The sequence below is a fragment of the Mastomys coucha genome, unplaced genomic scaffold, assembly GCF_008632895.1.
Source record: "Mastomys coucha isolate ucsf_1 unplaced genomic scaffold, UCSF_Mcou_1 pScaffold6, whole genome shotgun sequence".
Taxonomy (NCBI): domain Eukaryota; kingdom Metazoa; phylum Chordata; class Mammalia; order Rodentia; family Muridae; genus Mastomys; species Mastomys coucha.
In genome coordinates, this window is record NW_022196912.1 from 100,133,075 (window position 1) to 100,156,987 (window position 23,913).

The 23,913-nt window shown below is 44.2% G+C and overlaps 1 protein-coding gene across 1 annotated transcript; it reads left to right on the top strand.

The window, feature by feature from the left end:
• Positions 1–21: 21 nt before the first annotated feature.
• Positions 22–22,911, top strand: Dlst (dihydrolipoamide S-succinyltransferase). Its single transcript, XM_031356507.1, has 15 exons — positions 22–142; positions 665–698; positions 4,155–4,203; positions 7,515–7,570; positions 7,695–7,769; positions 7,955–8,010; positions 8,752–8,863; positions 11,228–11,380; positions 12,082–12,158; positions 13,033–13,130; positions 16,808–16,938; positions 18,192–18,265; positions 18,893–18,976; positions 19,341–19,508; positions 21,203–22,911. The coding sequence occupies exons 1-15, from the start codon at positions 80–82 to the stop codon at positions 21,335–21,337; spliced, it is 1,365 nt and encodes a 454-aa protein (XP_031212367.1). The 5' UTR covers positions 22–79; the 3' UTR covers positions 21,338–22,911.
• Positions 22,912–23,913: the final 1,002 nt, after the last annotated feature.

The window sequence follows — 23,913 nt, forward strand, 5'->3', positions numbered from 1 at the left end:
GCTGCGGCCGGCCTCACTTCCGGTTGCTGCCGGGCCCTATATCCGGTGGCCGCCCGCCCTCCATCCCGCCGCCTCCGCGATGCTGTCCCGGTCGCGCTGCGTGTCCCGGGCGTTCAGCCGCTCGCTTTCTGCTTTCCAGAAGGTACTGTCTGGCGGGGCCGGGGCTCCGATGGCTGCCGAGCCAGGCTGCGGGCGGCCGGGCAGGCTGAAGGGCAGGGGCGCTGGGTGCTGGCCAGGCCGGGCACCAAGGGCACCGGGACGCAGAGGCTGCCGACGCCCGCCGAGCCGCCCGGCCGCGTGTACGGAACCCGGGAGCCCTGGTCCCCTCCCAGGCAGCCTGCACCGGCCGTTTCCTGCTGTCCGGGACCCTTTGCTCCGGGGCTGGGAGCCGCGCCCGCAGCGACATTGACTTAGAGTTAAGAGAGGAGGCACGGCCCCCAACCATATTCCGCGGCCTGTCTCCTCGCGGGCTCGAAACCAGCGCTTGCTTGTCAGTCTCGTGGGGAGGTTGACATAGTTTGGTCGACTCGGTGTTTTGCATTTACTTTCGAAATTAAGAGATTCACCAGTCAAGCAGCACGATAAACGTGCACTTTAAAAAAAAAAATGTTTTTCCCCCTCCTTTCATTTTGGGTGACGTCGATAATGTCTTCTTTCTCAACAGGGGAACTGCCCTCTAGGGAGACGTTCCCTGCCTGGTAAGTTCTGCCCTTGCGGTCACCTAAAATGCTCTTCTCGTGGGCAGAGCAGCATGTGAGGGAATCTGATGTTTCTTCTCATGGTATTTAAAGACAATGAATTCAGATAGATGCGAAGCAAAGTACTCCTTAAGCATAACGGCTGTCGTATATTCACTCGGCGCATACTTATTGGGTTTTCTTCCGCATTTTTTTGTGGTGCTGAGGATGGAACCTAGGGCATGGGAGGCAAGCACTTAACCACTGAGCTACACCACGGGCCCACCGTTACCGAATTTACACTGTCAAGCACTGAGCTAGGTACTGGTTAGAGAAAAGGTCTTGTCCTCCAGGAGCTAAAGGCTTAAGGGAAAGGCAAGGTGTAAATTGCTGATCATCAGATCGTGTAAGTGCTTGCAACCCTGAGTGTGGACAGAACAGGTTTCTTTTAAGTAGGTGACATTAAAGCCGTGTGGCTTGAAGGATGTGACAGAATCAGTGAAGAGCCAGAAGAGTTGTGGGACCCTCTGTAATTGGAGTTACAAGGTTGGTTGTGAAATGCCTGATGCGGGTGCTGGGAACTGAGCCTGGGTCTCTGCGGGAGCAGTACTGGTTCTGAACTCCTAAACCTGGAAGTTTTGATTTTCATTCTCATAGCTGTGTGTAGGTTGTTGTCTTTGGAAGAGAGAGGGAGAAAAGTTGTTATTAACAACCTTCTGTAGCTTTTAATCAGGTGCCTGGCAAATGTGTATTTATCCCCTTGCCCACCCCCCAAAATCTTGCTGTTAGGACTGGCTGATCTAGAGCTCACTCTGTTATACCAGGCTGGCCTTGAACTTCCTCTTGCCTCTCCGCCTCAGAGAGCTTGTGCTACCACATCTGGCTCTGGCAAAATATTTGTTGAAAGATTCAGTCCTGTGTATGTAGGCTTTCTCGTACAAACGTTGTTCTGAATGCTTTCTGTGCAGCTTTGGGTTAATCATAACCAAGTGAGATTTAGTAGCATATTGCTAGATTTCTAGGCCAAGGTCACTCAGCCAAGACTGTTGGTTAAGTAAGGCCCACCTGACTCCTTCCTCCACCCAAAACGCTTTACTGAAAGAAGTGTTCTCATTTCCTTAGGAACTCTGCAGAGTATGTCTGAGTCTGAGTGATAGGAGTTGATGTAGCCCAGGCTGACCTCAAACTAGATAAGTAGTCCAAGGCTGACATTTTACCTGTGATCATTCTGTCTCTACTTCCCAAGTGCTAGGATCACAGGATTCCACCACCATGCCTGGTTTTATGTAGTGCTGGAAATCAAACCCAAGACTTTGTATATGCTGAGTGAGACTCTTACCAGTCCTCTGAGCTGTGTCCCGACTCTGTCAGCAGACTAGAGTGCTCACTGGGTTAGCTGCTAAGCTAGGCGGTAGGGATACAGATGGTCTCTATCTGCAAGAATCTCTTGGGCTAGCTGGATAGACAAAGCAAATACTCATTTATGTACACATAGGGAGAAAATAACATTGTGGTTACTAAATGCAGGCTGAGACTCATGCAGGGTAGCATGATAATAAAGCCCAGCTTGGGAGGTTAGAGAAGTGATATTTAAGATGAGACTTAAAGAATGCATGAGTTAATCAGGGAAATGCTGTTCCAGGCAAAGGGAATTACTTGTGCAAATGTTTCCAAGCAGGAAGACTCTTGACCAGTTGTACAGATGGAAAGCTGGAAATAGAGAGAAGGCTAGGCGGAGGACTGTTAAGGGCTTGGACTTTGTCCTAAGCCAGGACATAAGGTGTCAAGCACAGTCCATAGTGCGTTCTCAGTTATGACCTTTCTGTTCAGCTGGGAATGCTGGGAGATGTCACAGGTATTTTCTTCACTTTTTAAGCTGTGAGGAAAAGGAAAAAGCCTTGTGTTTAGGGGCAGGCATCTTGACTCAAGTATTCTGGTTGGGCTAGTCACCAACCTTGTTGTGTGTGAAATAGAAATAATAGCAGGTGGTCATTCTACTTCAGGGAGTTGCTATTGCAAGTGGAAAATAAAAGAGGCCATTGTGTGAAATCTCCTTATAAGCCTACAGTACTGTACAAATAAAACTTTTTATAGGATAAATTTTGTAGGACTCCAGTTTCCAAAAAGCTGTGTGGGCTGCTGTGTTCTAGTTCAAAGGCAGGCTCTGCTTAGAATCTGCACTGTACTCATTGGCTGCTGAACATAGAGATGACTGGCTGACCTGACTTTGGGAATGTTTGTGAGGGGAGTGTATTTACATAAGGACCAGTTATCTCTCAGTTGACGTCATCTGCACCCAGAGTGTAGAAGGGGTTATTAATAGACACAAATAGCAAAACAAAACAAAACAAAACAACAAAAACCATAAATAATATATTCTGAAGAAGCAGCTGTGGTTAGTAGATATTTGGGGAAATGAATTTATGATAAGGACAGTTGGTTTAGTGGGTAGAGACCCCCTCCTCCCTCTCCCTCCCTCTCTTGCTCAAGGATCATTTTATTAGAATTTGAGAGAAAAACGGCAGTCAGGCAAACTGAATGTAGCTGCTGCCCCGAAGAGGGAGGTGGCCAGGCCTTTGAATTAGGGTCCAGGAAGCACACGTGTTCAGCAGTGGAAGTTGTGGGCTAGCAGCTATAGAAAGGCAAGGAGTCTTCACAGAAACTGTGGGGAAACTCAGAGTGTCGTGGACAGCATGCTTAGCTTGGGCCAGTGTCAGAGAAAACGGCAAGCAACTCTGTTTGAATTGGAACTCACAGAGACGCATTTTTTATTGGGAATGACCAGATGGAAAGCCTACATCAGAGGAAGGTAAACTGACAGGGAGAGAGATGACTTTTGTGCAGTTGGAGGACAAGTGGAAGACCCTAGGTTAAAGCCACCTTTAAAGTCACTTCCTAGCCTCACCCGCTACACCCAGATCAGGTCCTCTGCCTCAGGTTATATGAAGTCACAGGGCAAGCTGTCATATGTCTTACTTTCAAGTTTCAAAGGTAATAGAGACATTTTATTATGCAAATATAGTAGGCTAATGAAAATTAGCTACTTTTTAAGGCAGGTAGAGTATACAACCCTTAGGGCTGTACATCAGACCTCTTTCCTTTCCAAGTGCACATCCACTCTTTTTTTTTTTTTTTTTGGTATTTTTGAGACAGAGTTTCTCTGTGTAGCCCTGGCTGTCCTGGAACTCACTCTGTAGACCAGGCTGGCCTCGAACTCAGAAATCCGCCTGCCTCTGCCTCCCAAGTGCTAGGATTAAAGGCGTGCGCCACCACCGCCCGGCGCACATCCACTCTTAATCTCCCATACCTATTTGCTGCCAATAAGACAGGTAGAAAATTTGAGGAGCAGGATTCTAAATGATTATGTCATTGACTGAAGCTAGTTTAGTCTGTCTGGGATCTGTGGGATGAATAGTTCCATTTAATATACCGTGTAGATTAAGAACAGTTGATTAAAAGCTGTTTTGTTTCTTGCAGGAGTCTCCTTATGTCAGGGACCAGGTTACCCTGATAGCAGGAAGAGAGTGTAAGTATCACTGGGGGAAGCAGATATGTGGTCATGGTAGATTTCCTTAGACACAGATTCTAAAGTTAAATTCTGGATGTTTTCACAGAGTCCATAGACCTGGGTGGTCATGGTCAATTTTTTTTTTTTAAAGATTTATTTGTTATTTGTAAATACACTGTAGCTGTCTTCAGACATCCCAGAAGAGGGTGTCATATCTCAATACAGATGGTTGTGAGCCACCATGTGGTTGCTGGGATTTGAACTCAGGACCTTCAGAAGAGCAGTCAGTGCTCTTACCCGTTGAGCCATTTCTCCAGCCCCGGTCATTTTTATTATAATCTACCTTTGTCATCAGTTCAGTGGTCAGGTGCTGGACCAAAAGTATACTGGACCTTTATAGGTAGTTAAAGTATAATGAATGTTAACTTGAAACTAACTATCTTTCTTTTTATTCTTTTTCTTAAAATGAGAATGGGCATCTAAGAGAACCTAATATTCTAGTTGGATACAAGTGAAGCTGAGGGCTGGAGGTCACAGTTGTTACAGAAATTGAGAGAATTTTCTCTCTTGGTAGCACTGATACTCATCTTAGAATCAGCAAATAGCAAATGCAAAAGACTAGTTAAGCCCAGGGCTTTTGACTGGCTTGCTAAGGATGCTATTACTGCCTAATGCAGAGTTTGGAGGAGGCCATCGCAAGTGGTCCAGGTTAACTTGTACGTGAATGTTGTTTTGAGTTACTTTGCATTCCGAGTATTTCCAGGGTGCTGAGACGCTGCTTTCTAGTACCTCTTGAGGAACTGTGGGGCTGCCTTGTTACAGGTGAAGCCTTGGCAGGAAGGAGAGCTCTCTCTTTATGCAGCACAATAAGTTTTGCTTTCATTCCAAAATGTTTCATTAGCATGCTGTTACAAGTACAAAACTTTTGACTTTTTGTTGTTTGTTGGTTGGTTTTTTTCAAGACTGGGTTTCTACCCTAGAACTAGCTCTGAAAACCACGCTGGCCTCAAATTCAGCTCCTCTGAGTGCTGGGATTAAAAGCATATGTACTCTGCCTGGCTCTGAAATGGCATTGCTAAGAATCTTTACTGAAGAATTTATATATTCAAATATCTTTTTTTTTTTTTTTTTTGGTTTTTGGTTTTTGGTTTTTCAAGACAGGGTTTCTCTGTATAGGCCTGGCTATCCTGAACTCACTCTGTAGACCAGGCTGGCCTCAAACTCAGAAATCCACCTGCCTCTACCTCCCAAGTACTGGGATTATAGGTGTGCACCACCACTGCCCAGCAGATGTCTTTCAAAAAGGACAAGCAGCCAGCAGTTAAGCTGTAGTGTTTTAACATGTTCCCTTTATGATAAGTAAGAAATAAAAGATTAATAGAAAATTCCATTTTTTGATGTGTAATTCCATTATAATTTTTTCTAATACTCAGTAGTAAGCAAGCAATGCTTTCATAATTTAAAAAATGATTCAGAAAGTCAAAACTTTATTTTGTTCAGTTTAAATGGAGAGTGGGGTAATAAAGAGTAATCATGAGTTTTAACTACAACACATAACTATTTAAAGTTAATTGTGGAAACTCTGAACTTCCTCTTGAGTCACCCTCAACTATGTCATGCTAGTAACACTGTCTGTGTTGCATGCTGTCTTTTTTTCCATGCGTGTCTATTTTGTTTAAAAGATCTTGTATTGCATTTGTTCATGTAGGATTGGTGAAGGGAGCGCAGCATGTGGAGTTTGCAGGTAGTTGGTCTCTCTCCACTGTGTGTCCCCCAGGGAATTGAGCTCAGGTCACCAGGCTTGGCAGACCTTGTCCACTGAGCCGTCTCACCTGCTTAAAAGGTCTTTTTTGTATAAAGCTTTTTTACTTAATAGGTGATTTCATGTTTCAAAAGTCAAAAAAAGGCTATCAGTTTTGTTTTTTGTTTTCCAAATAGGGTTTCTCCATGTAGCTCTGGCTGTCTTGGAACTTACTCTGTAGACCAGGTTGACCTCTGCCCCGAGTGTGAGAACTGGGTGAGCCACCACTGCCCAGCAATAAGTATTTTATCCTTAGCATGTTGAACACCTCTTCCAAGAAATAGGCAGTGCACCAGCTTCCTAGGTGCCTGCCAGTGCACCCTTCTTTTCCACATTAGCCTTTAGTCTTTGCATGGATGCGTTTTTCTTATATTTTATATATGTATACAACTTTAGACACAGCATTCTGTGTTCTGTATTTTTGTATTGTTCCCCTTGATACTACATATATACATTTTAAAGTTATCCTGACATAAAAGAAAAAAGGCTAAAAGGCAATTAAGTCTACTTATGTATTGTAAAGATAACCTGTTAAGGTATAATGCCTCATGCCTTTAATCCCTGCATTGGGGAGGCAGAGGCAGGGCAGATCTCTGTGAGTTTGAGGCCTGCCTAATCTATTACAGATTTGAGTTTGAAGACAGCCAGGGATAGTGAGACTTAGTCTCAAAAAGCAAAACAAAAACCTGTTGAGAAAATCACCTAAATCCTGTGTAAAAGGCAATTTTTTCATCAGTTTAACTCATTCTCTCAAACTATATAAATAACCATTGAATGGCAGATAGCCTTAGTAAGCAGGTGTATCTCTGTCTTCACTGTCCAGAAGTAACTTAGTGAATTTGCACACAGGGTGATAGCTATCACCTCCTATGTTCAGATGGCTGGAAGCCCCTTTACAGTGAGTTCAGGGTGGGCAGACGCGCTGCCTCTACAAGGGAATGCTATAGGAAATACCATCCATGTAGGTGGGGCTTGGAGGCGTTGTTTTGCTTTGCTTTGCTTTGTTTTGTTTCTTGTTGCTGTTGTCATTTTTTAATTATTATTTTGTGTGTGGGAGGGGAGTTAGTGGTTGCCTAAAGCTTTACTTTTTGCTTCTGAGTTCACTGTCATTTTGCCGCCTTATCTAAATCTAATCCTGAGGATAGTAACACATTTGTATTTGGCTTACTGTGTGCTGCTGAGGATTTGGTTAAAGAAACTAATCAGGAAGAAATATCATTTTGGTTAGTTTGCAAAGGACCAAGATTCTCTTTACTTAATAGAACTAGTGTGTCTCCCTCCTTTGAGAGGTGACATTTCATTATAGTACTGAGCACTATTTAAGGCACCTAGATCATCAGGCTTTGGGGTTCTACTTGCTGAGTTGGAATCTGTCCAGGTTTGGACTGTCATGTGTGCTTTGACAAGTTCACTGTGAGAATCGGCTTAGGATTCACCAGTTTAAATAGGAAACCTTTGGTACCTGGACTAGACTGAAGTGTTAGTGGTTCATATTCTAAAAGAGTTAACATTTATGTTTCTTTTGTAGCATTAACAATGGTTGCGTCTTCAGTGTTCGCTTCTTCCAGACCACGGCTGTGTGCAGTTAAGTACCTGATTTCTTGTGAATGGACTTTTACTGGGAAGAGAAACAACACACTGAGTTTATTAAAGAAAACCATTTAAAAAGACTGAATGAGCACTTGTGGTTTTCCTGTTTTTCCCCTAGAGAATGATGTGATTACAGTCCAAACCCCAGCGTTTGCAGAGTCTGTCACAGAGGGCGATGTCAGGTGGGAGAAAGGTGAGATTGAAGTTAAAAACTAAGGTCTCTTCATGAAGCACAGCAAGTGGAAAACTGGCTCCACCTTTTCTTTACATACGCATCTACTTCCTTCCCAGTCTTGTAGGAAAGTGGTTTTTTCACACAGTGGGCAAAAAGGAGCCCAGAGGCTCCCAGTTAACAGGTGTCCTTTGACTGTCTTTCAGCTGTTGGAGATGCAGTTGCAGAAGATGAAGTGGTATGTGAGATTGAGACAGACAAGGTAGGTTTATCCTAAAGATTCATTACAGATTATTATTATTATTATTATTATTATTATTTTAATTTTAATTTTAATTTTTATTTATTTATTTTTTTTGGTTTTTCAAGACAGGGTTTCTCTGTGTAGCCCTGGCTATCCTGGAACTCACTCTATAGACCAGGCTGGCCTCGAACTCAGAAATCTGCCTGCCTCTGCCTCCCAAGTGCTGGGATTAAAGGCATGTGCCACCACTGCCCGGCTTTTTTTTTTTTTTTTTTTTTTTTTTTTTTAAGATTTATTTATTATTATATGTAAGTACACTGTAGCTGTCTTCAGACACACCAGAAGAGGGCATCAGATCTCATTACCATGTGCTTGCTGGGATTTGAACTCAGGACCTTCAGAAGAGCAGTCAGTGCTCTTAACCACTGAGCCATCTCTTCAGCCCTATTACAGATTAGTTTTGATCATTCCGTTGGTATGTCGTGTGCACACTAGTAACTTTGATTGGTAGCTACTTTGTTTCCTTTGTGGTTCCTGGGCTGCTTCGGTCTTCCTTATATCACTTGGAAACATAGTAACTAAAGCATGTTTCAGTGTTTCTAAGAAAAGGCAGAAGGTGAATCCTCACGGTAGGAATGACTTGTTCTTTTCTGTTTCTGTGTGGGAGGAGATGTAATATCCAGATATAACAGATGTAACTCTTTCTACCCCTCCTGCTTGACAAAAGCGGGACTCCCTCTCCATCTCTTTCTTTTCCAGACTTCTGTGCAAGTTCCATCACCAGCAAATGGCATCATTGAAGCTCTTCTGGTGCCCGATGGGGGCAAAGTTGAAGGAGGAACTCCTCTGTTCACACTCAGGAAAACCGGTGGTAAAGGAGTGTTCCCTGGTGGGGTTGAGGCTGAGCATTCTGTCCTAGCAACTCCCTTGCCTCAGACTGGCATTCTAGTTACACCTTTAGTTGAGGAATAGGAGAAATCCTGTTGATGGGTGGTGAGCTTTAATTGTCAAGTTCTTAGCCAACAGCGTGATTTTAAAACCCCACAATACTCTGTTCTTCCCATACTTCTCAGATTGGATCTTTTTCTTAAATAACTAATGGGGTTGGGGATTTAGCTGAGTGGTAGAGAGCTTGCCTAGCAAGTGCAAGGCCCTAGGTTTGGTCCTCAGCTCCAGTGTGTGTGTGTGTGTGTGTGTGTGTGTGTGTGTGTGTGTAAAACTAATGGAAGTCAGGAATCTGAAGAGAGTAATTTTCCCCCACACTGACCTGGATCACATGGAGCTTTAAAAAGAATATAAATGAAAAGGCTTTGAGCTCCTGAGATTTCTGATTTACCACCTTGCTATAATAGTTGGATTGTTGTTAGTTTTGTAGCATTCCCCTAAGTGATTCTGACTAATAGCCAGGCCTGAAAGCCACTGTGTTGACAACTTTGTGTAGTTTCCTTTTTTTTTAACAATTGCATTTGTGTGTGCATGCGTGTGGAGAGGCATGCGTGTGGAGGTCAGTGGATAACTTGAGTGTCAGTTTTCTCTTCCTGCCATGTGGGCCCTAGGACTCGAACTCAAGGTGTCAGACTTGGTACCATGTGTCTCTACCACTGAATCATCATCTTTCTGTGTAGTTTCTCATATGTAACATCTCAGGAAAAATTGACATTTCTCTTTGGAAGAAATGCCAAAGAAAGGTGTTTGTACTGGACGTTATAGTCAATATTAGGGATTAGAAAATCTGTTTTTCTGATTTGTAAGTGAAGATTTTTGTAGTTAGAGCATTTAACTGTTACAGTAGTCAAGGAGAAGGATGGTAGATTGACCATTGAGGTTGGTCAGGACAAGATCAAGTTCAAAGTAAGGGGAAAATCTAAAGTAGCTAGAATGAATGAGCCTGTGAGGGTTCACGCTGGGGCCCTGAGCCATCTCTCCAGCCCCCAGAGTAAAATTTTTACCGAATGCTCATTTAAGATTAAAGAGTTCAGAGGCTGGAGAGATGGCTCAGTGGTTCAGAGTAGATACTGCTCTTTCAGAGGACCCAGGTTTACTTCCCAGTACCTCATGGCAGCTTACAGCTATCTGGAACTCCCGCTCCATGGGTTCTAGTCAGCCCATCTAGGCATCTGAACTTAAATGCACATACCCTCATGTAGATGCACACACACACATAGTTAATATTAAAAAAATAATTCTTTAATTTGATTGATGGATTTAAAATAAACGTTCTTCAAGAATTATTTTATGTATATGAGTCCACTGTCACTGTCTTTAGACACACCAGAAGAGGGCATTAGATCCTATTACAGATAGTTGTGAGCCACCATGTGGTTGCTGGGAATTGAACTCAGGACCCCTGGAAGAATAGTCAGTGCTCTTAACCACTGAGCCATCTCTCCCCCTCCCCCACCCTACCTGCTTTTAAAATTTTTTAATGGTTAAGAGTATTCCTTTTGCCCGGTGTTGGCAGTGCACACCTATGACCCCAGCACTGGGGAGGCAGAGGCAGGTGGATCTCTGAGTTTGAGGCCAGCCAGGTCTATAGACAGTTCCAGGACAGCACTACACAGAGAAACCTTATCTTGAAAAACAAGAGGAAAGAGTATTTCTTGTACATGTTATGTTAAAATAGAAGATGATTAGCAGTATGACACATTTATGCATGCGTTTTAACATTTTCATTCGCTTTGTTATTTTTCCTTAAAACAGTGGTTCTCAAGCTAGTCTCAACCCCTTTGGAGGTTGAATGACTCTTTCACAAGGGTCATCCAAAAATCTATGCATATCATATATTTATCTTATGACTCATGACAGTAGCAAAATTACAGTTATGAAGTAGCAATGATAATTTTATGGTGAGGGGGGACATGTCACCACAACATAAGAAACTGTATTAAAGGGCCACAGCATTAGGAAGGTTGAGAACCATTGGCTTAAGTTTTATTTCCTTGGGCTTAGTATGTACTTCGAAAGTACTTGCTGAAGTTGAAAGTCAGTAGATGTTAGTTAATATTTGTGAAATCAGGAAGGCATCTGAATTGAGCCAGTAGGACATTTATGGAGACCTGAGAGTAGAGAATAGTAGCTTGTATCAATGTGTATCACTTGATGCTTTGCCTGTAGCAAATACCTAGGAGACATTGGTTTGAGGATTGGAAATAGGTGGTTGTCTCTAAATCCTCTTTAGTAGCTGTAGTTAGTTGCCTTCCATGGGGCAGTGCCAATGGCATCTCTTTTTGTGCAGCTGCTCCTGCTAAGGCCAAACCAGCTGCAGCTCCCCCTACAGCCCACAAAGCCGAACCTGAAGCACCGGCGGCCCCTTCTCCCCCCGCAGCGCCTGTGCTCACTCAGATGCCAGCAGTGCCCTCACCCTCACAGCCTCCTTCTAGCAAACCAGGTAAGACCCCATAACAAAACACCTCAAGGAAGCTACTTAAGGAAGATTTATTTTGAGGATGAGAGTCCTTTATGTCAAGGAAGGTGTGGTTTCAGTGCAAGGCCAGTGGTCACATGGCCTTTGCAGGCAAGAAAGATTGCCTACTGCTCTATTCACTTTGTTATTTAAAGCTGCTCACTCCCAGACCCCAGCCCACATTATAGTGCTACCTGTATTCCCAGTAAGTCTCCCTACTCTGAGGGCAAGAATTCAGTTTCTCTGGAAACACTGTCATAGACATAGCCAGGGTTTTAATCTTCCCAGGGGTTCTAAATCCTGTCAAGTTGACAGTCAAGATTAATCCTTACAGTCTCTGACTCCCAGGTGTCTCTTGGGGAGAAGGTACTCCATGTGATACCGTGTTCCTCCCAGGTGCAGTCTGATGCCATGGCTCCGAACATACCAGGTCGGCTGCTTTGTAGAAAGCTCTCTAGAGGCTGAGGAACTGGCTTTGCAAACCAGCCTTCTATTTATTTGCCAGCCATACAACACTAGTCTCATTACTTCTTTCTGTGAGCAGATTGTTCATCTGTGAGTTTGGAATGATGCTGATAAACTTCAGTATCTTAAGGGTAAAGTGATAATACGGTGTGAAAGTATAATACAGTGTGAAAGTATTGCTTTCCGTGTCTGATGTAGCTGTGCCCCCTCTTCATTTTCAGTGTCTGCAATAAAACCCACTGCTGCCCCTCCACTGGCTGAGGCAGGAGCTGCTAAAGGTCTGCGTTCAGAACATCGGGTAAGCCTCAGACAACTTCCAGGAAAGTGGCAGGATCACTGTGGAGAGTAATGAAGTGTGGTGCTCACCTTTAGAAAGGGCTGGCACCTCATCGCCTTGGCCTTGAGAAGGGGGAGAAAGTTAGTGATCATGATCTCATAATTCTCAGAGGGTGTAACTAGAACACAAGGGTTTCCTACTGTATCGTGCTGTTGGTGAAATGCTTCAAATGAGTAAACTATCTGCAGAAAATAGTAGCACATCACTTTTCTCCCCACAGTGACATGTACTTCACAGGGGTAGTCTGCTAGGTGCTCTCTTTCTAGACTTCCGGGATATTTGCCGCAGCTGGAGAGCCAGGGGCCAGATTGTTGCAGTGTAACAATACTCTGTTCGAGCAGACGTAACCCTCAAGGAAGTATGGTCATGACTGTGGGTTCTTTGCCTGAGAATACTTCCCAAAAATACCGTAGCCTCAAAAGCTTGTTTTTGAGTTTCCGTTCCCCAAGCAGCTATTCTCACGCCAATCTTTATTAAGAGAAGTTGCCCTTTCTGAAATGACTCTTAAGCTGGCTAGATCTACACCACAGTCTTCCTTTTGTAAGTTGGTTTTGGTTTTTAAATCACACTATTTCCTGAGCCTGTGTTCTTGGTCAAATTTCAGGTACATCTGAGTGAAAACCTTGGTTTCTGATTCTGTGTTTTTGCTGAGGCCACTCCAGAAAGGGAAAGCCTCTAGCTTTAATTGTTAGTGATTGGGCCCAGCATTGTGGCACATGCCATGAGCCCCAGTACTTAGGAGGCAGAGACAGGAGGATCTCTCGTGCTTGTCATCCATCGCTGGCAGGCTGAGTCCTGATGGTCAGATGGTTGACTCGTTCCACTTCCCTTTCAGGAGAAGATGAACAGGATGCGGCAACGCATCGCCCAGCGTCTGAAGGAAGCCCAGAATACGTGTGCAATGCTCACAACTTTCAATGAGGTTGACATGAGGTGGGATCTCTAGTCCTTCTAGTCCCCACGTCTGTGTTTCTAGAAGTAGAACACAGGAATTTACCTTAGCCCTTATCAAATGCTGATTCCAAAACTAGCTTGACCTGGGAGAGGTATTTCTCTGCTTCACTCCTTGTTGACTTATGTAACATGACCCACTTTGTAGACCAGGATGGCCTTGAACTCACAGATTTGCCTGCTTGTGCCTCCCAAGTACTAGGATTAAAAGTGTGTGCCATCATGCCCAGGCTGGCTGGTTGGCTGGCTGGTTGGTGTTGGTGTGGTTTGAAACAGTGTCTCATGTTGCCTGGGCTGGGCTAGAACTCTCTTTGTAGCTGAGGATGGTGGTGATGGTGCCACCATGTCCTGCTGCTAGTAATGGCCCACTTCTTGCTACCCCTTGGAATGGGAAACCCTTCACAATGTGTCCTAGAAGGAAACCATGCTCTGCTTCTTTCTAACATGACTATTTCTTATATATGTTCCCAAGCAACTCAGACTCCAGCATGTGTGTGTGTGTGTGTGCGCGCGTGCACATGCACGCGTGCACGAGAGTGCACACATATACATATGTACACATGTGGGAGCGTGTGGGTGTGTATGCTTGCATATAAAAGCCAAAGATCAACTTCAGTTGTTGTTCCTGGGAGTCATCCACCCTGTTTATTAAGGCAGCTTTCTACTAGCCTGGAGTTTGTTAAATAGGCCAAGCTGACTAGCCAGTGAGCCCCAAAGATCTGTGTGTCTTCTGCCTCTGTAACTCTGAGATGTCATGTGTGTGCCACCAAACCAGGTTTGGTTGTTTGGTTGGCTTTATGTAGATTTTAGAGTTCAAACTCAGGTCTCCGTACTTACCTGGTAACAAAGGCGTTTTCCCTAGCCCCAGCAGTTAAACTCTAAAACGTAAAACCTCAGTTCACTACACCCATCCTGTAATGTTAATGGTTGATTTCCTTATTTTCTTCAAAATTTTGATGTATCCAAGTATCAGCATTGTGGGGAAAAGAAAATAGTTTTATTTAACAAGTATTTTAAGTGTTTATCATATGCAGATTACTAAAGTGAAATTCGGGGAGTTATGGAGATGAGTGTAAAAGCTCTTTGGAACTTGCTATTTCATTTTGATGAACACTAAATAAAATCTAGGGAAAAAAAGCATCAAAAAGATAAAAATGAGTATGAAGTGGAGAAGGGAGTGTTTTTGCTTTCGGAGTTTGAATGGGCTATTCAGAATGACAAGCTTTTTTTTTTTTTTTTTTTTGGTTTTTTGAGACAGGGTTTCTCTGTAGCCCTGACTGTCCTGGAACTCACTCTGTAGACCAGGCTGGCCTCGAACTCAGAAATCCGCCTGCCTCTGCCTCCCAAGTGCTGGGATTAAAGGCGTGCGCCACCACTGCCCGGCAGAATGACATGCATTTAAGCCAGCTATAGTGTACACATCCTGATGCTTGGGAGGTGGAGGCAAGAGGATCAGCAATTCAGGGTTATCCTTCACTACATAAAGTTTGAAACCAGCCTGGACTATATCAGAGCCTGTCTCAAATTTAAAACAAAACACATGAAAGTGCTAAATAGCGTTACAGAGAAAGTCATTCCAAATAGTTTTAGCAGTTTGGATCATGGCACTGTCAAGAAAGTGCAGTAAATTAAGTCTCTCCGGGGTACCCATCTCCCTTTGCTTTGAGCTCTTACTCTCCTTCTCAATGGGGAAGTTTGCTTATTGAAGTATGTAGGGGTCTGGTTAATTACACTAGATGTCATTATTTTATTGAGAAGTCTGTAATGTAGAGAAGGACTTTTCCTAATGAATCTCAAAGGCTGCAGCTGTGTTTCCTGCATTAGGGGCAAATTGTACACAAATTAAATTGGACTTTGAAATTTTACCCAGTTTCTTAAGACAAAACATGTAAATATTTATGTCTCTAAAAGATGGAGTTGGCCCAACATCCTTGATTGCAAGTCTGTGTAATAGCTGGATCTTCTTTCAGTAGCTAATCTAGTGTCACTTAGCAGTGGCCTGAGGCTTCACTGTAGCTGGTAATGTGGTTTAGATCGAGTGCCCTTTGGGTCTTATGCCTATCAGCTAACCCAGAGGAGCCTTTCTGAGACTTGCTCCTTCCTCCATTGTCCCAGCTTTGCCTCCAAGGGCTAAGCTCTGAAATAGAAACTCCTTAATGACCAGAAAATGGCATTCAGGCAGGCCTAAGAACAGAGACACCCACCACGCCTCTTTCCTGCAGTAATGCCTTTAGGGTGGTAATTCTAGCACTAAATGAGGTTAGACTCAGGAAAATAAACATTTTAAACCCAATCAGTCCCCTTAGGAAATTTTCCTTTTTTCAAAAACAAAAGGTCTGAAGTGGGCAGTTGAAGGGTATCACATCTTATCTTTCCTGCTAATGTTGAATTAAGCCATTATAGGGGGAAAGGAGAAGTCAGCATTTGGGCCTGAGATAAAGTTAAACTCAATTTTCATTATGGAATGTTATTCCTATAATCATAGACTGTTCCTGTGGGAAAACAGTGGGAGAGGCATTTCTCACTAACTCCAGGATGCATATGTGTGTGGGGCGAGGCTAGTGGGGCTAGCTTGATAGACTAGAGGATGTTCAAGTTGCAGAGTCTTCTCAGAGGCAAGCCTAGTGCTGAATCTGAAAGACAGGCCACAGCCCACACAGAGCTGCTTTCTAAATACCAAGGAAACCACAGTCGGTGAAACTAATCTTAAGAGTGCAGTGGCTGTGTGTTGTATCTTGGTGCCCAGCCCAGTCCCCTCAACCCCCCACCGATAATGGGCATTAGTAACTGTTTCATGAGCAAGTTGAAAGAAATGCTAACTCAGAGGAAATAGTGAATCTGCTAACTATACACAAGCCTGGAAGAATATTGGACTTAGCTCCTGAATATAGTTACGATTGCTTGTGGACCTCATACTTCACAGGTGGCAGTTTTTCCTTTTTTGGTAGTTAGTAGGTAGGAGAATTATTACAAAGTAAAAAGCTTTAATTTTTTTAATATAATTCTAACAAAAAGTATTGATTTTTAGCATTTGCTTATAATCTTAATTTGAAACTTAAATTTGTTTCCAATGTGAATAATTCATAATTTTAGTGTAGGGAAATATACTGTTTGGTATGGTAGTAGTATTCAATGTGATCTTTAGATTATCTGTCACTGAAGCCTGTGACTCATAGGACTAAAATGATTGCCTTAAAAGGGCTCAACCATCTTAAAGTCAGGTTGGCGCTGATTCTTCTAGGTCAGTATTTTGTGATAGAGCACTTTATTACATTGACCACTAGAGAGTGTTTCAAAACTTGAACTTAGATGGCCCAGGCTAAGGGAAAGTCCATCCATTTGGATACATGAGTAAAAACTTGTGAAAGTCCAAAATAGGGCTTTAGCTGTTTCTGGTGGGTAGTATACGCCTGTGATCCCAGCTCGTTGGGAGAGTGAAGCAGAGGATGTGCAAGTTTAAGGGTAGACCTCACAATTTCAAGACACCTAGTCTTGAGACTTTAAAAGGGTGGGATGCATGGTTGGGTTGTGAGCATAGCTCAGGAGTAAAAGCCCTTGCCAGCATTGCTCAGAGGTCCTCACACTTAGCCTGTGCAGTGTATGCATGTGTACACACTCCAGAGCTTCACTGACAGTTTCTTTGCATCATGTATTAACAGTAACATACAGGAGATGAGAGCTCGGCACAAAGATGCTTTCCTGAAAAAACATAACCTCAAGTTGGGCTTCATGTCAGCCTTTGTGAAGGCCTCGGCATTCGCCTTGCAGGAGCAGCCTGTTGTAAATGCAGGTGAGTTTTCTGAGACCAGTGTGGCAAAGATCTTTGGAGCTGAGTGTATGACTACAGACCAGCTGTCACATGTAGGGGTCACCAAGGCTTTTTATTCACAGTCTGTGGAAACATGATCACTTTCACTACCAAATACTAAATGTAAACATGATTACTTTCTCTGCACCAAGTGGGCAGAAGGGTGTCTGTCCGTCCGTTGCCCTACCACCACCATGCACCCTTCACTTGGAGGCATAGGCTCCAGGTCAGGGGCCTCATTGGGAAGGCTTGGGCTTCCTACTCATTCTCTTTCCTCTTCCTCTCAGTGTTGAAGTGTTCATCTAGCTTGCATTTCTTGTTTTGTATTGAGGCACTTCTATGTTCCTTGGAAGTTAGGAGAACGGACAGTGACACTTTGCATTCCTTAGCCTAAAATCCCTAGTCTCTCCTCTGTTGAATGCTGTGCTCTAGGTACACAAGAGGGCTTTCTTTGCTCTTGGCATCTCTCAGAGTTCTCATTCACTTGACATGTACTCTAACAATCCAGTGTAGACTCTTTGGAAGATTCCCTAGCCTGCTTTCCTTTTCTTCCTTTCTTTCTTCCTTCCTTCCTTTCTTTCTTTTTTTTTTTTAAGATTTATTTACTTATTTATTTATTTTATGTATGTGAGTACACTGTAGCTGTCTTCAGACACACCAGGAAAGGACATCAGATCCCATTACAGATGGTTGTGAGCCACCATGTGGGTGCTGGGAATTGAACTCAGGACCTCTGGAAGAGCAGTCGATGCTCTTAACTGCTGAGTCATCTCTCCAGCCCCCAAACCTGCTTTTCTTATAGGTAGGTACAGTTTTCAGCATTTGGTTTTCTATTTAGTCTTTTAAGATGGTGTATTTAAAAGCCAGAGCCCTTCCACTTCCACCTGGATCTCATAGATGGACATCCTCCACCCTCCTCTGCCTTTTATAGAGCACTTGCTGCCTAGCCTTTCTGTACTCAGGGAAGGCTTGTATAGATAAGCCGTCACTGTGCTTCTACTGTGTGTACCTTCTGTAAGCTGTGGAAGAACATGCTCCTATGTTCAGGTTGATTTAGGGGCTTGGGAAATACTGATAAGAGTTGAGATGGGAGCCAGGAGAGAGTCAGTTACTTGTAGTTATTTTCATGTTGATTAGTCAGCCCACACTGCATTGGCCACCGAAGACTTCTACTTTGTTAACTCCTTAGCCTTAGCCAAGAAGGTTGTATGTAACATCTGTTTTCTCTTTCATAGTGATTGATGATGCAGCCAAGGAAGTGGTGTATAGAGATTATATTGACATCAGTGTTGCAGTTGCTACCCCGAGGGTATGTTGGGGCAAAAGTTGGAAGTGCTTGCTTAAATCCTGTTTTAGTTATTTCTGTTTTTGTGCTAAGACACCAGGACCAGGGCAACTGATAGAAGATAGGGTATTGGGTAGGCTTTGGTTTCAGAGGGTTAAGAGTCCATTGCCATCATGGTATAGAAAGTGGCATTAGGTGTGGTACTGGAGCAGTAGCTGAGAGTTCACGTGTTGAGACAGTCATAAAGTAGAGAGATAACTGGGAATAGCATGGCTTCTTTAAAACTTAAAGCCTGCGCACAGTGACACACCTCCTCCCAAAAGGAGGCCACACCTCCTAATCCTTCCCAAACAGTTCCACCAACTTCAGACCAAGTGTTCAAATACATGATCCTGTGGAGGCCATTCTCATTCAAACCACCACAGACCTCACCTTATTTATATTAAAAAGATGATCATATGGAAGGGGTTATTTCTATAGTTCTATATTTCTAGAAGATTGTTGCTAAAAGTGCATTTTTAAAAAAAAACTACATTCCATAATCTTAGTGTAAGTCTTTTTAATCACAGTGAGTTTAAGGTACTCTGGTTTGGGCAATTGTAACTCTAAAGAGGACTGTTTTTTGCAACTTAAAACAACTTTTCACTCCAGGGTCTCGTGGTTCCTGTCATCAGGAATGTGGAAACTATGAATTATGCAGATATTGAACGGACCATTAATGAACTAGGAGAGAAGGTACAGTAGACAGAAGGTACAGACAACCTCTACAGAACAAAGCCTGCAGAGGTTGGTGTTTCTCGGGCATCTGGAGTCTGGTTCTCCAGGGACCGCATGGCCCCCCAGGAAAGCAGTGGCCACATGAGCTAAGGAGAGGCAGAGCCTAGCATGCTCCAGTGACTGAAATCTCTACAGTCAGAATCTTCTGGGGAAAGAAATGTTGATTGAAAAGTCATGATTTCTCTGAAGGTGGTTACAGTCATCTTAGCTGAGCCACTGGCCTATTTGCTAGAGTTTGCACTTGGGATCTCAGATAAGAGTTTTCTAGATTTACTGTTTTGGAGCAGAGAAGCCTGGTTTGACTACTGTTTCTTGTTCTTAGGCCCGAAAGAATGAGCTTGCCATCGAAGATATGGATGGTGGTACTTTCACCATCAGCAATGGAGGAGTTTTTGGCTCACTTTTTGGAACACCCATAATCAACCCCCCTCAGTCTGCCATTCTGGGCATGCATGGCATCTTTGACAGGCCTGTAGCCGTGGGAGGCAAGGTAGGAACCATTATTTCTGAGATTTTTTAATCGCTAAATAGCTGGCTGTAGGAGAGAAACCTAACCAAATCCTTATTATAAAGCATCCACTGTGATTTCAGACCTAAGCATCAGTTCTTAATTACTAAATGACAGTTAAGGCACTGGTTCTCAAACTGTGGTCTGAGGCTATTGACATCATCTGGGAAATTGTTAAAGATACAAATGCCAGACTGGAGAGACGAATCAGCAGTTAAGAGCACTCGCTGCTCTTGGCAAAGCAACTAGATTCAGCCGCAATCAGTAATTCCAGTTCTGAGGTATCAGGCACCATCTTCTATCCTCCTTGGCTTCTAGGCATGCACATGGTCACACATGCATACATGTAGGTAAAACGCTCATACAAATTAAATTGTAATTTCTTTTTAAGTAAATGCTTAGACCCCCCCCCCCACATGCACAACCCCCACACTTAATCGCCTGAAGCAGAAATGCACAGTTCTGATGCATGTTAAAGTTTCCTCTGGAACTTGTTGACGCCTTGTCAGAGCTCCTCAGGGAGTCAGAGATGGCTAGAGTTGACCCTGGGAAATGGCACAGTGCACAGCAGTCTAGGAGCTACAGAATTATATGAGAAAGCTTGTAAGTTTTTTGAGAGTTCAAGGTATGAGGGAGGCCAAAGGGCTTGAGTTAGCTAATAGAAGATAAGATAGTTTAAAAAAATAAAGTTTTCTGAGACTTTCGTGCCTAGAATGTTTCTGGGTCATTGATTCCTTTATAAATCCAAAAATCATAAGTCTTTTCTTGGAAAACAATTAACACACCTAGTTTTACACATAATAGACTTTTTTTTTTTTTTTAATTCATGGATTTTTAAGATAGGGTTTCTCTGTGTAGTTTATTTGTCCCAGAATTATCTATGTAGACCAAGCTGGCCTTGAACTCAGATCTGTTTGCCTCTACCTCCAGAGCACTGGGATTAAAGATGTGTTGCCACCTCATCATAATGCAATAAAAGTTTAAAAAAAAAAAGATGTGTTGCCACCATACCTGGGAGATAGCAGAAAATTTAAACTCAAGATTAGTTTTTTTCTCCTCAGACTAGGGATGTTGAGCAGTGGTAAAGTGTTTGCCTAGCATGTTCAGAGCCCCGAGTTTGACAAACCTAGCATGGCAGTACATGCTGTGGTTCCAGCACTCAGGAAGCAAAGGCCAGAGGATCAATGGTTTGGTGTCTCCTGTGGTTGGATAGTGAGCTTGAGAACAGTCTGGGCCACGTGAGACCAGTTTCAGAAACAAATACAATACAGTTTTTAAAGTGTGACTTCAAGGGGCGGTGGTGTTGCTAAGTAGTAAGGCTTGCTATGCATGCATAAGGCCCAGTGCTGGATCTGCACTTACAGTGAGTGGTAAAGCTCCTGCCGGCAGCCACAGCTGCAGAACACACCTCTGCAGGAACAGTAGTGGGTAGAGCAGTGTTGTTCATTTGTGTCAAGGCAGTTTTGAGTGGCCCGCTTCCTTGTTTAAACTTTGGTTCTAGGTCTCAGAGCTTTGCAGGAAAGAAAATAAACTTAAGTTATCCAGAGGCAGCAGGGGGAGGAAAGACTTTGCAACTAGAACTATTGATATGGGCTTTGCTTTCTCACCTCTTTCCCTCAGCAGGGCTTTTTCTCTGATCTGCTGGATACAGATCTGTTGACCTCTCCTCTCTGCAGGTGGAAGTTCGACCTATGATGTATGTAGCCCTGACCTATGACCACCGGCTGATCGATGGCAGAGAGGCTGTGACTTTCCTCCGAAAAATCAAGGCAGCAGTAGAAGATCCAAGAGTCCTCCTCCTAGACCTTTAAGAGGAAGTCACACACCCTACCTATTGATCATGCAGGAACTGAAAACCAGTCTTCTCCCTGTCCCCTCATCAGTCCCAGGTTAGCCTGATGACAGGCAGGCACATACTGCTGGCCTCAAGCAAGGAAGCCAGGGCACGATGTAACCAGCGTTCACCGGTCTGTTCTTAGTGTTCCTTCTAGGCTCTTCCTCTCTCTGGGTGACTCTTACTTTCTGCTACCTTGGGCCTGAGAGAGAGTGAGAGCCTTAATGGATGCTCATTAATATTCCTGCCTTTATTCCAGTTCTAGAGGCAATTTTGCTTCTCTCCAGTAACAGTATACTATAGGGATACCACCAGGGACCATGTGATTTGAGCTTCTATCTTTGGAAAGTGTTCTCCAGAGATGCCTAGGGGGATGCTTTGCCTCTGTCCCAGCTGTGCACACTCTCACTTGATGCCACCTATGTGGAGGTATTCACAGGCAAAGAGGTGCTGCTTTGCTTCTTAAATGCACCATCAATCTGACCTGTCAATGGCTTCAAGGTGCCTCTCTACCTCTTCCAGGAAGCACAGGCTGGGACATTTGGGGATAGGTAGAATTGTGCAGTGTCCCCTGAGGTTATCTGTTATAATCACAGATGAGAGTTGAACCCTGGCTTGCCCTCACAGGCTCCATTGTATGCTGGCACTGGGAAGATTCATTTTGGCATAATTACATACAGCTGTTGTCAGACCAACAATTTCCAGCTTCTAGGAATCGTTCTAGGACACTTCTCACTTAAAGCAGATTTTAGCACATCATGGCAGTGGGACAGCCTGGTGGAGAGACTGTTCTCACCAGACCAGGCTGATGAGAGCTTTTAAATTCAAGCTGGTATGAGCATGTGCTGGGAAGAGGCTGTGCTCCCCCTTCCTGGGATGTGGCCTGTGTGGAGCAAGGTCTTAGTGCCTCTGGTGCAGGACACAGAGACAGGGGAGGATGGACTGTGGTGGGAACCAGCCTCAGGAGTTAGGACAGGGAAGAGATGATGATGTCATCTCTATGGTCATCCTTCAGGTGCAGGTACAGTTGTTGGAATATTCTTTTTTTTTTTCTTTTTTCTTTTTTTGGTTTTTTGAGACAGGGTTTCTCTGTGTAGCCCTGGCTGTCCTGGAACTCACTCTGTAGACCAGGCTGGCCTCGATCTCTGTGTAGCCCTGGCTGTCCTGGAACTCACTCTGTAGACCAGGCCGGCCTCGATCTCAAGAGATCTGCCTGTCTTTGCCTCCCAAGTGCTGGGATTAAAGGCGTGCACCACCACCGCCGGCTTGTTGGAATATTCTTGAAGCATGGTAAAATGCTTAACTGGTTACGAATGCTCCTAGGACTTGTATCATGCACTGGGCCTGAGACTGCTGACAGTTGACATGGACTGTTAGTGCTGAATGCCCTTTTTTCTTGTAATCCAAGGCAAGCTGGGGGGAGGGGAAGAGGTCAGTATTGAGTGCCTGCAGCATCTGCTACTACATCTACACCATTCAGAACTTGTAACTCAAATATTTAAAGAGACTGATTTTGAATGAAAATTAAAGGGCAAATGTTCTCAAACAGGGCTCCAGGGTCTGTGCTCCTTCTGACCTCGAGGCTGCACAGCCGCCATCTCTGTTGGCAACTGCAGGGCATTACCACTCTCATTTGGCTATCTGGGTGGAGCTACTGGTGGAATGCAGGGCCTTTGTATACTCTTACCTCTGAGTTGCATCCCAGCCCCCATCCCGTACTTAAGGCAGGTCACTTTAACAGCCAGCCAGGGGAACCCACTAATGTCTCAGTGCCCTGGGTTCCTTTCAGGGAGCACCATGCCCCTTGTGGCTCCCACCTATGTGAAGCCCCTTCAAAACACCAGGGGCAGTTTCCCTTTGAAGGGCTTGCATCATTTCCGAGATAGAGTGGGGAGGCACGAACACTCCTAATCCCATTTGGACTTGGTTGCCGCATGTGCACATGTCTGGTTATAATGAAGGGTGAGGGCCGTCTCCTAGGAGCGGACAGGACAGGGCTGGTCACCAACCCAGGATGACCCCAGTGGGTAGGCACGACGGAGTGGAGGCTTCAGCACAGCCTTACTTTCCCACACACCTCTCATCTGCTCATCCTGCCTGCAGTGAGGCCCCCCCTGGTGGCCCGTCCTAGGAAGAAATAGGGTCCGTGAGCATTTGCAGCTGGTGGGTGAGTTCAGTGAATTATGTATCAGGTCTAGTGTTTGATATGCTACAAGTTTTAAAATTTTCCACTAAACTTCTGGAGTAGCTGTTCTATTTTATTGAAAGGCCATCCGTAAGCCCTGTCAGAACTGGGACCATGGTATTCCAAACTGATGGCTCGACAGAGTGCCAGATGTACAGTGTATTGGCTGGGTAAGCCTGGAAGTGACCTGTACTCCATAAAGCAGTGGCCAAAGTTGTCTGGTATTATGGGTTCCCACAGAAGCTACCCTTGTGAGCCAGCTCTGGCTGGTTCTTAGTTAACCTCTCAAGAGCCTCTGTTTTCTCAGGAGACTCTTCCATGTGCTGACTGTAGAGTATACGTTCAGGCACCATGACTGGCTCAGGTGT

Bases quoted from the DNA above. Each gene is read 5' to 3' on its own strand.
- Dlst (XM_031356507.1), top strand. From the start codon at position 80: ATGCTGTCCCGGTCGCGCTGCGTGTCCCGGGCGTTCAGCCGCTCGCTT. The intron at 18,266-18,892 runs GTATGTTGGGGC...TTTTCACTCCAG, and splicing joins TTGCAGTTGCTACCCCGAGG to GGTCTCGTGGTTCCTGTCAT. The intron at 19,509-21,202 runs GTAGGAACCATT...TCCTCTCTGCAG, and splicing joins CTGTAGCCGTGGGAGGCAAG to GTGGAAGTTCGACCTATGAT.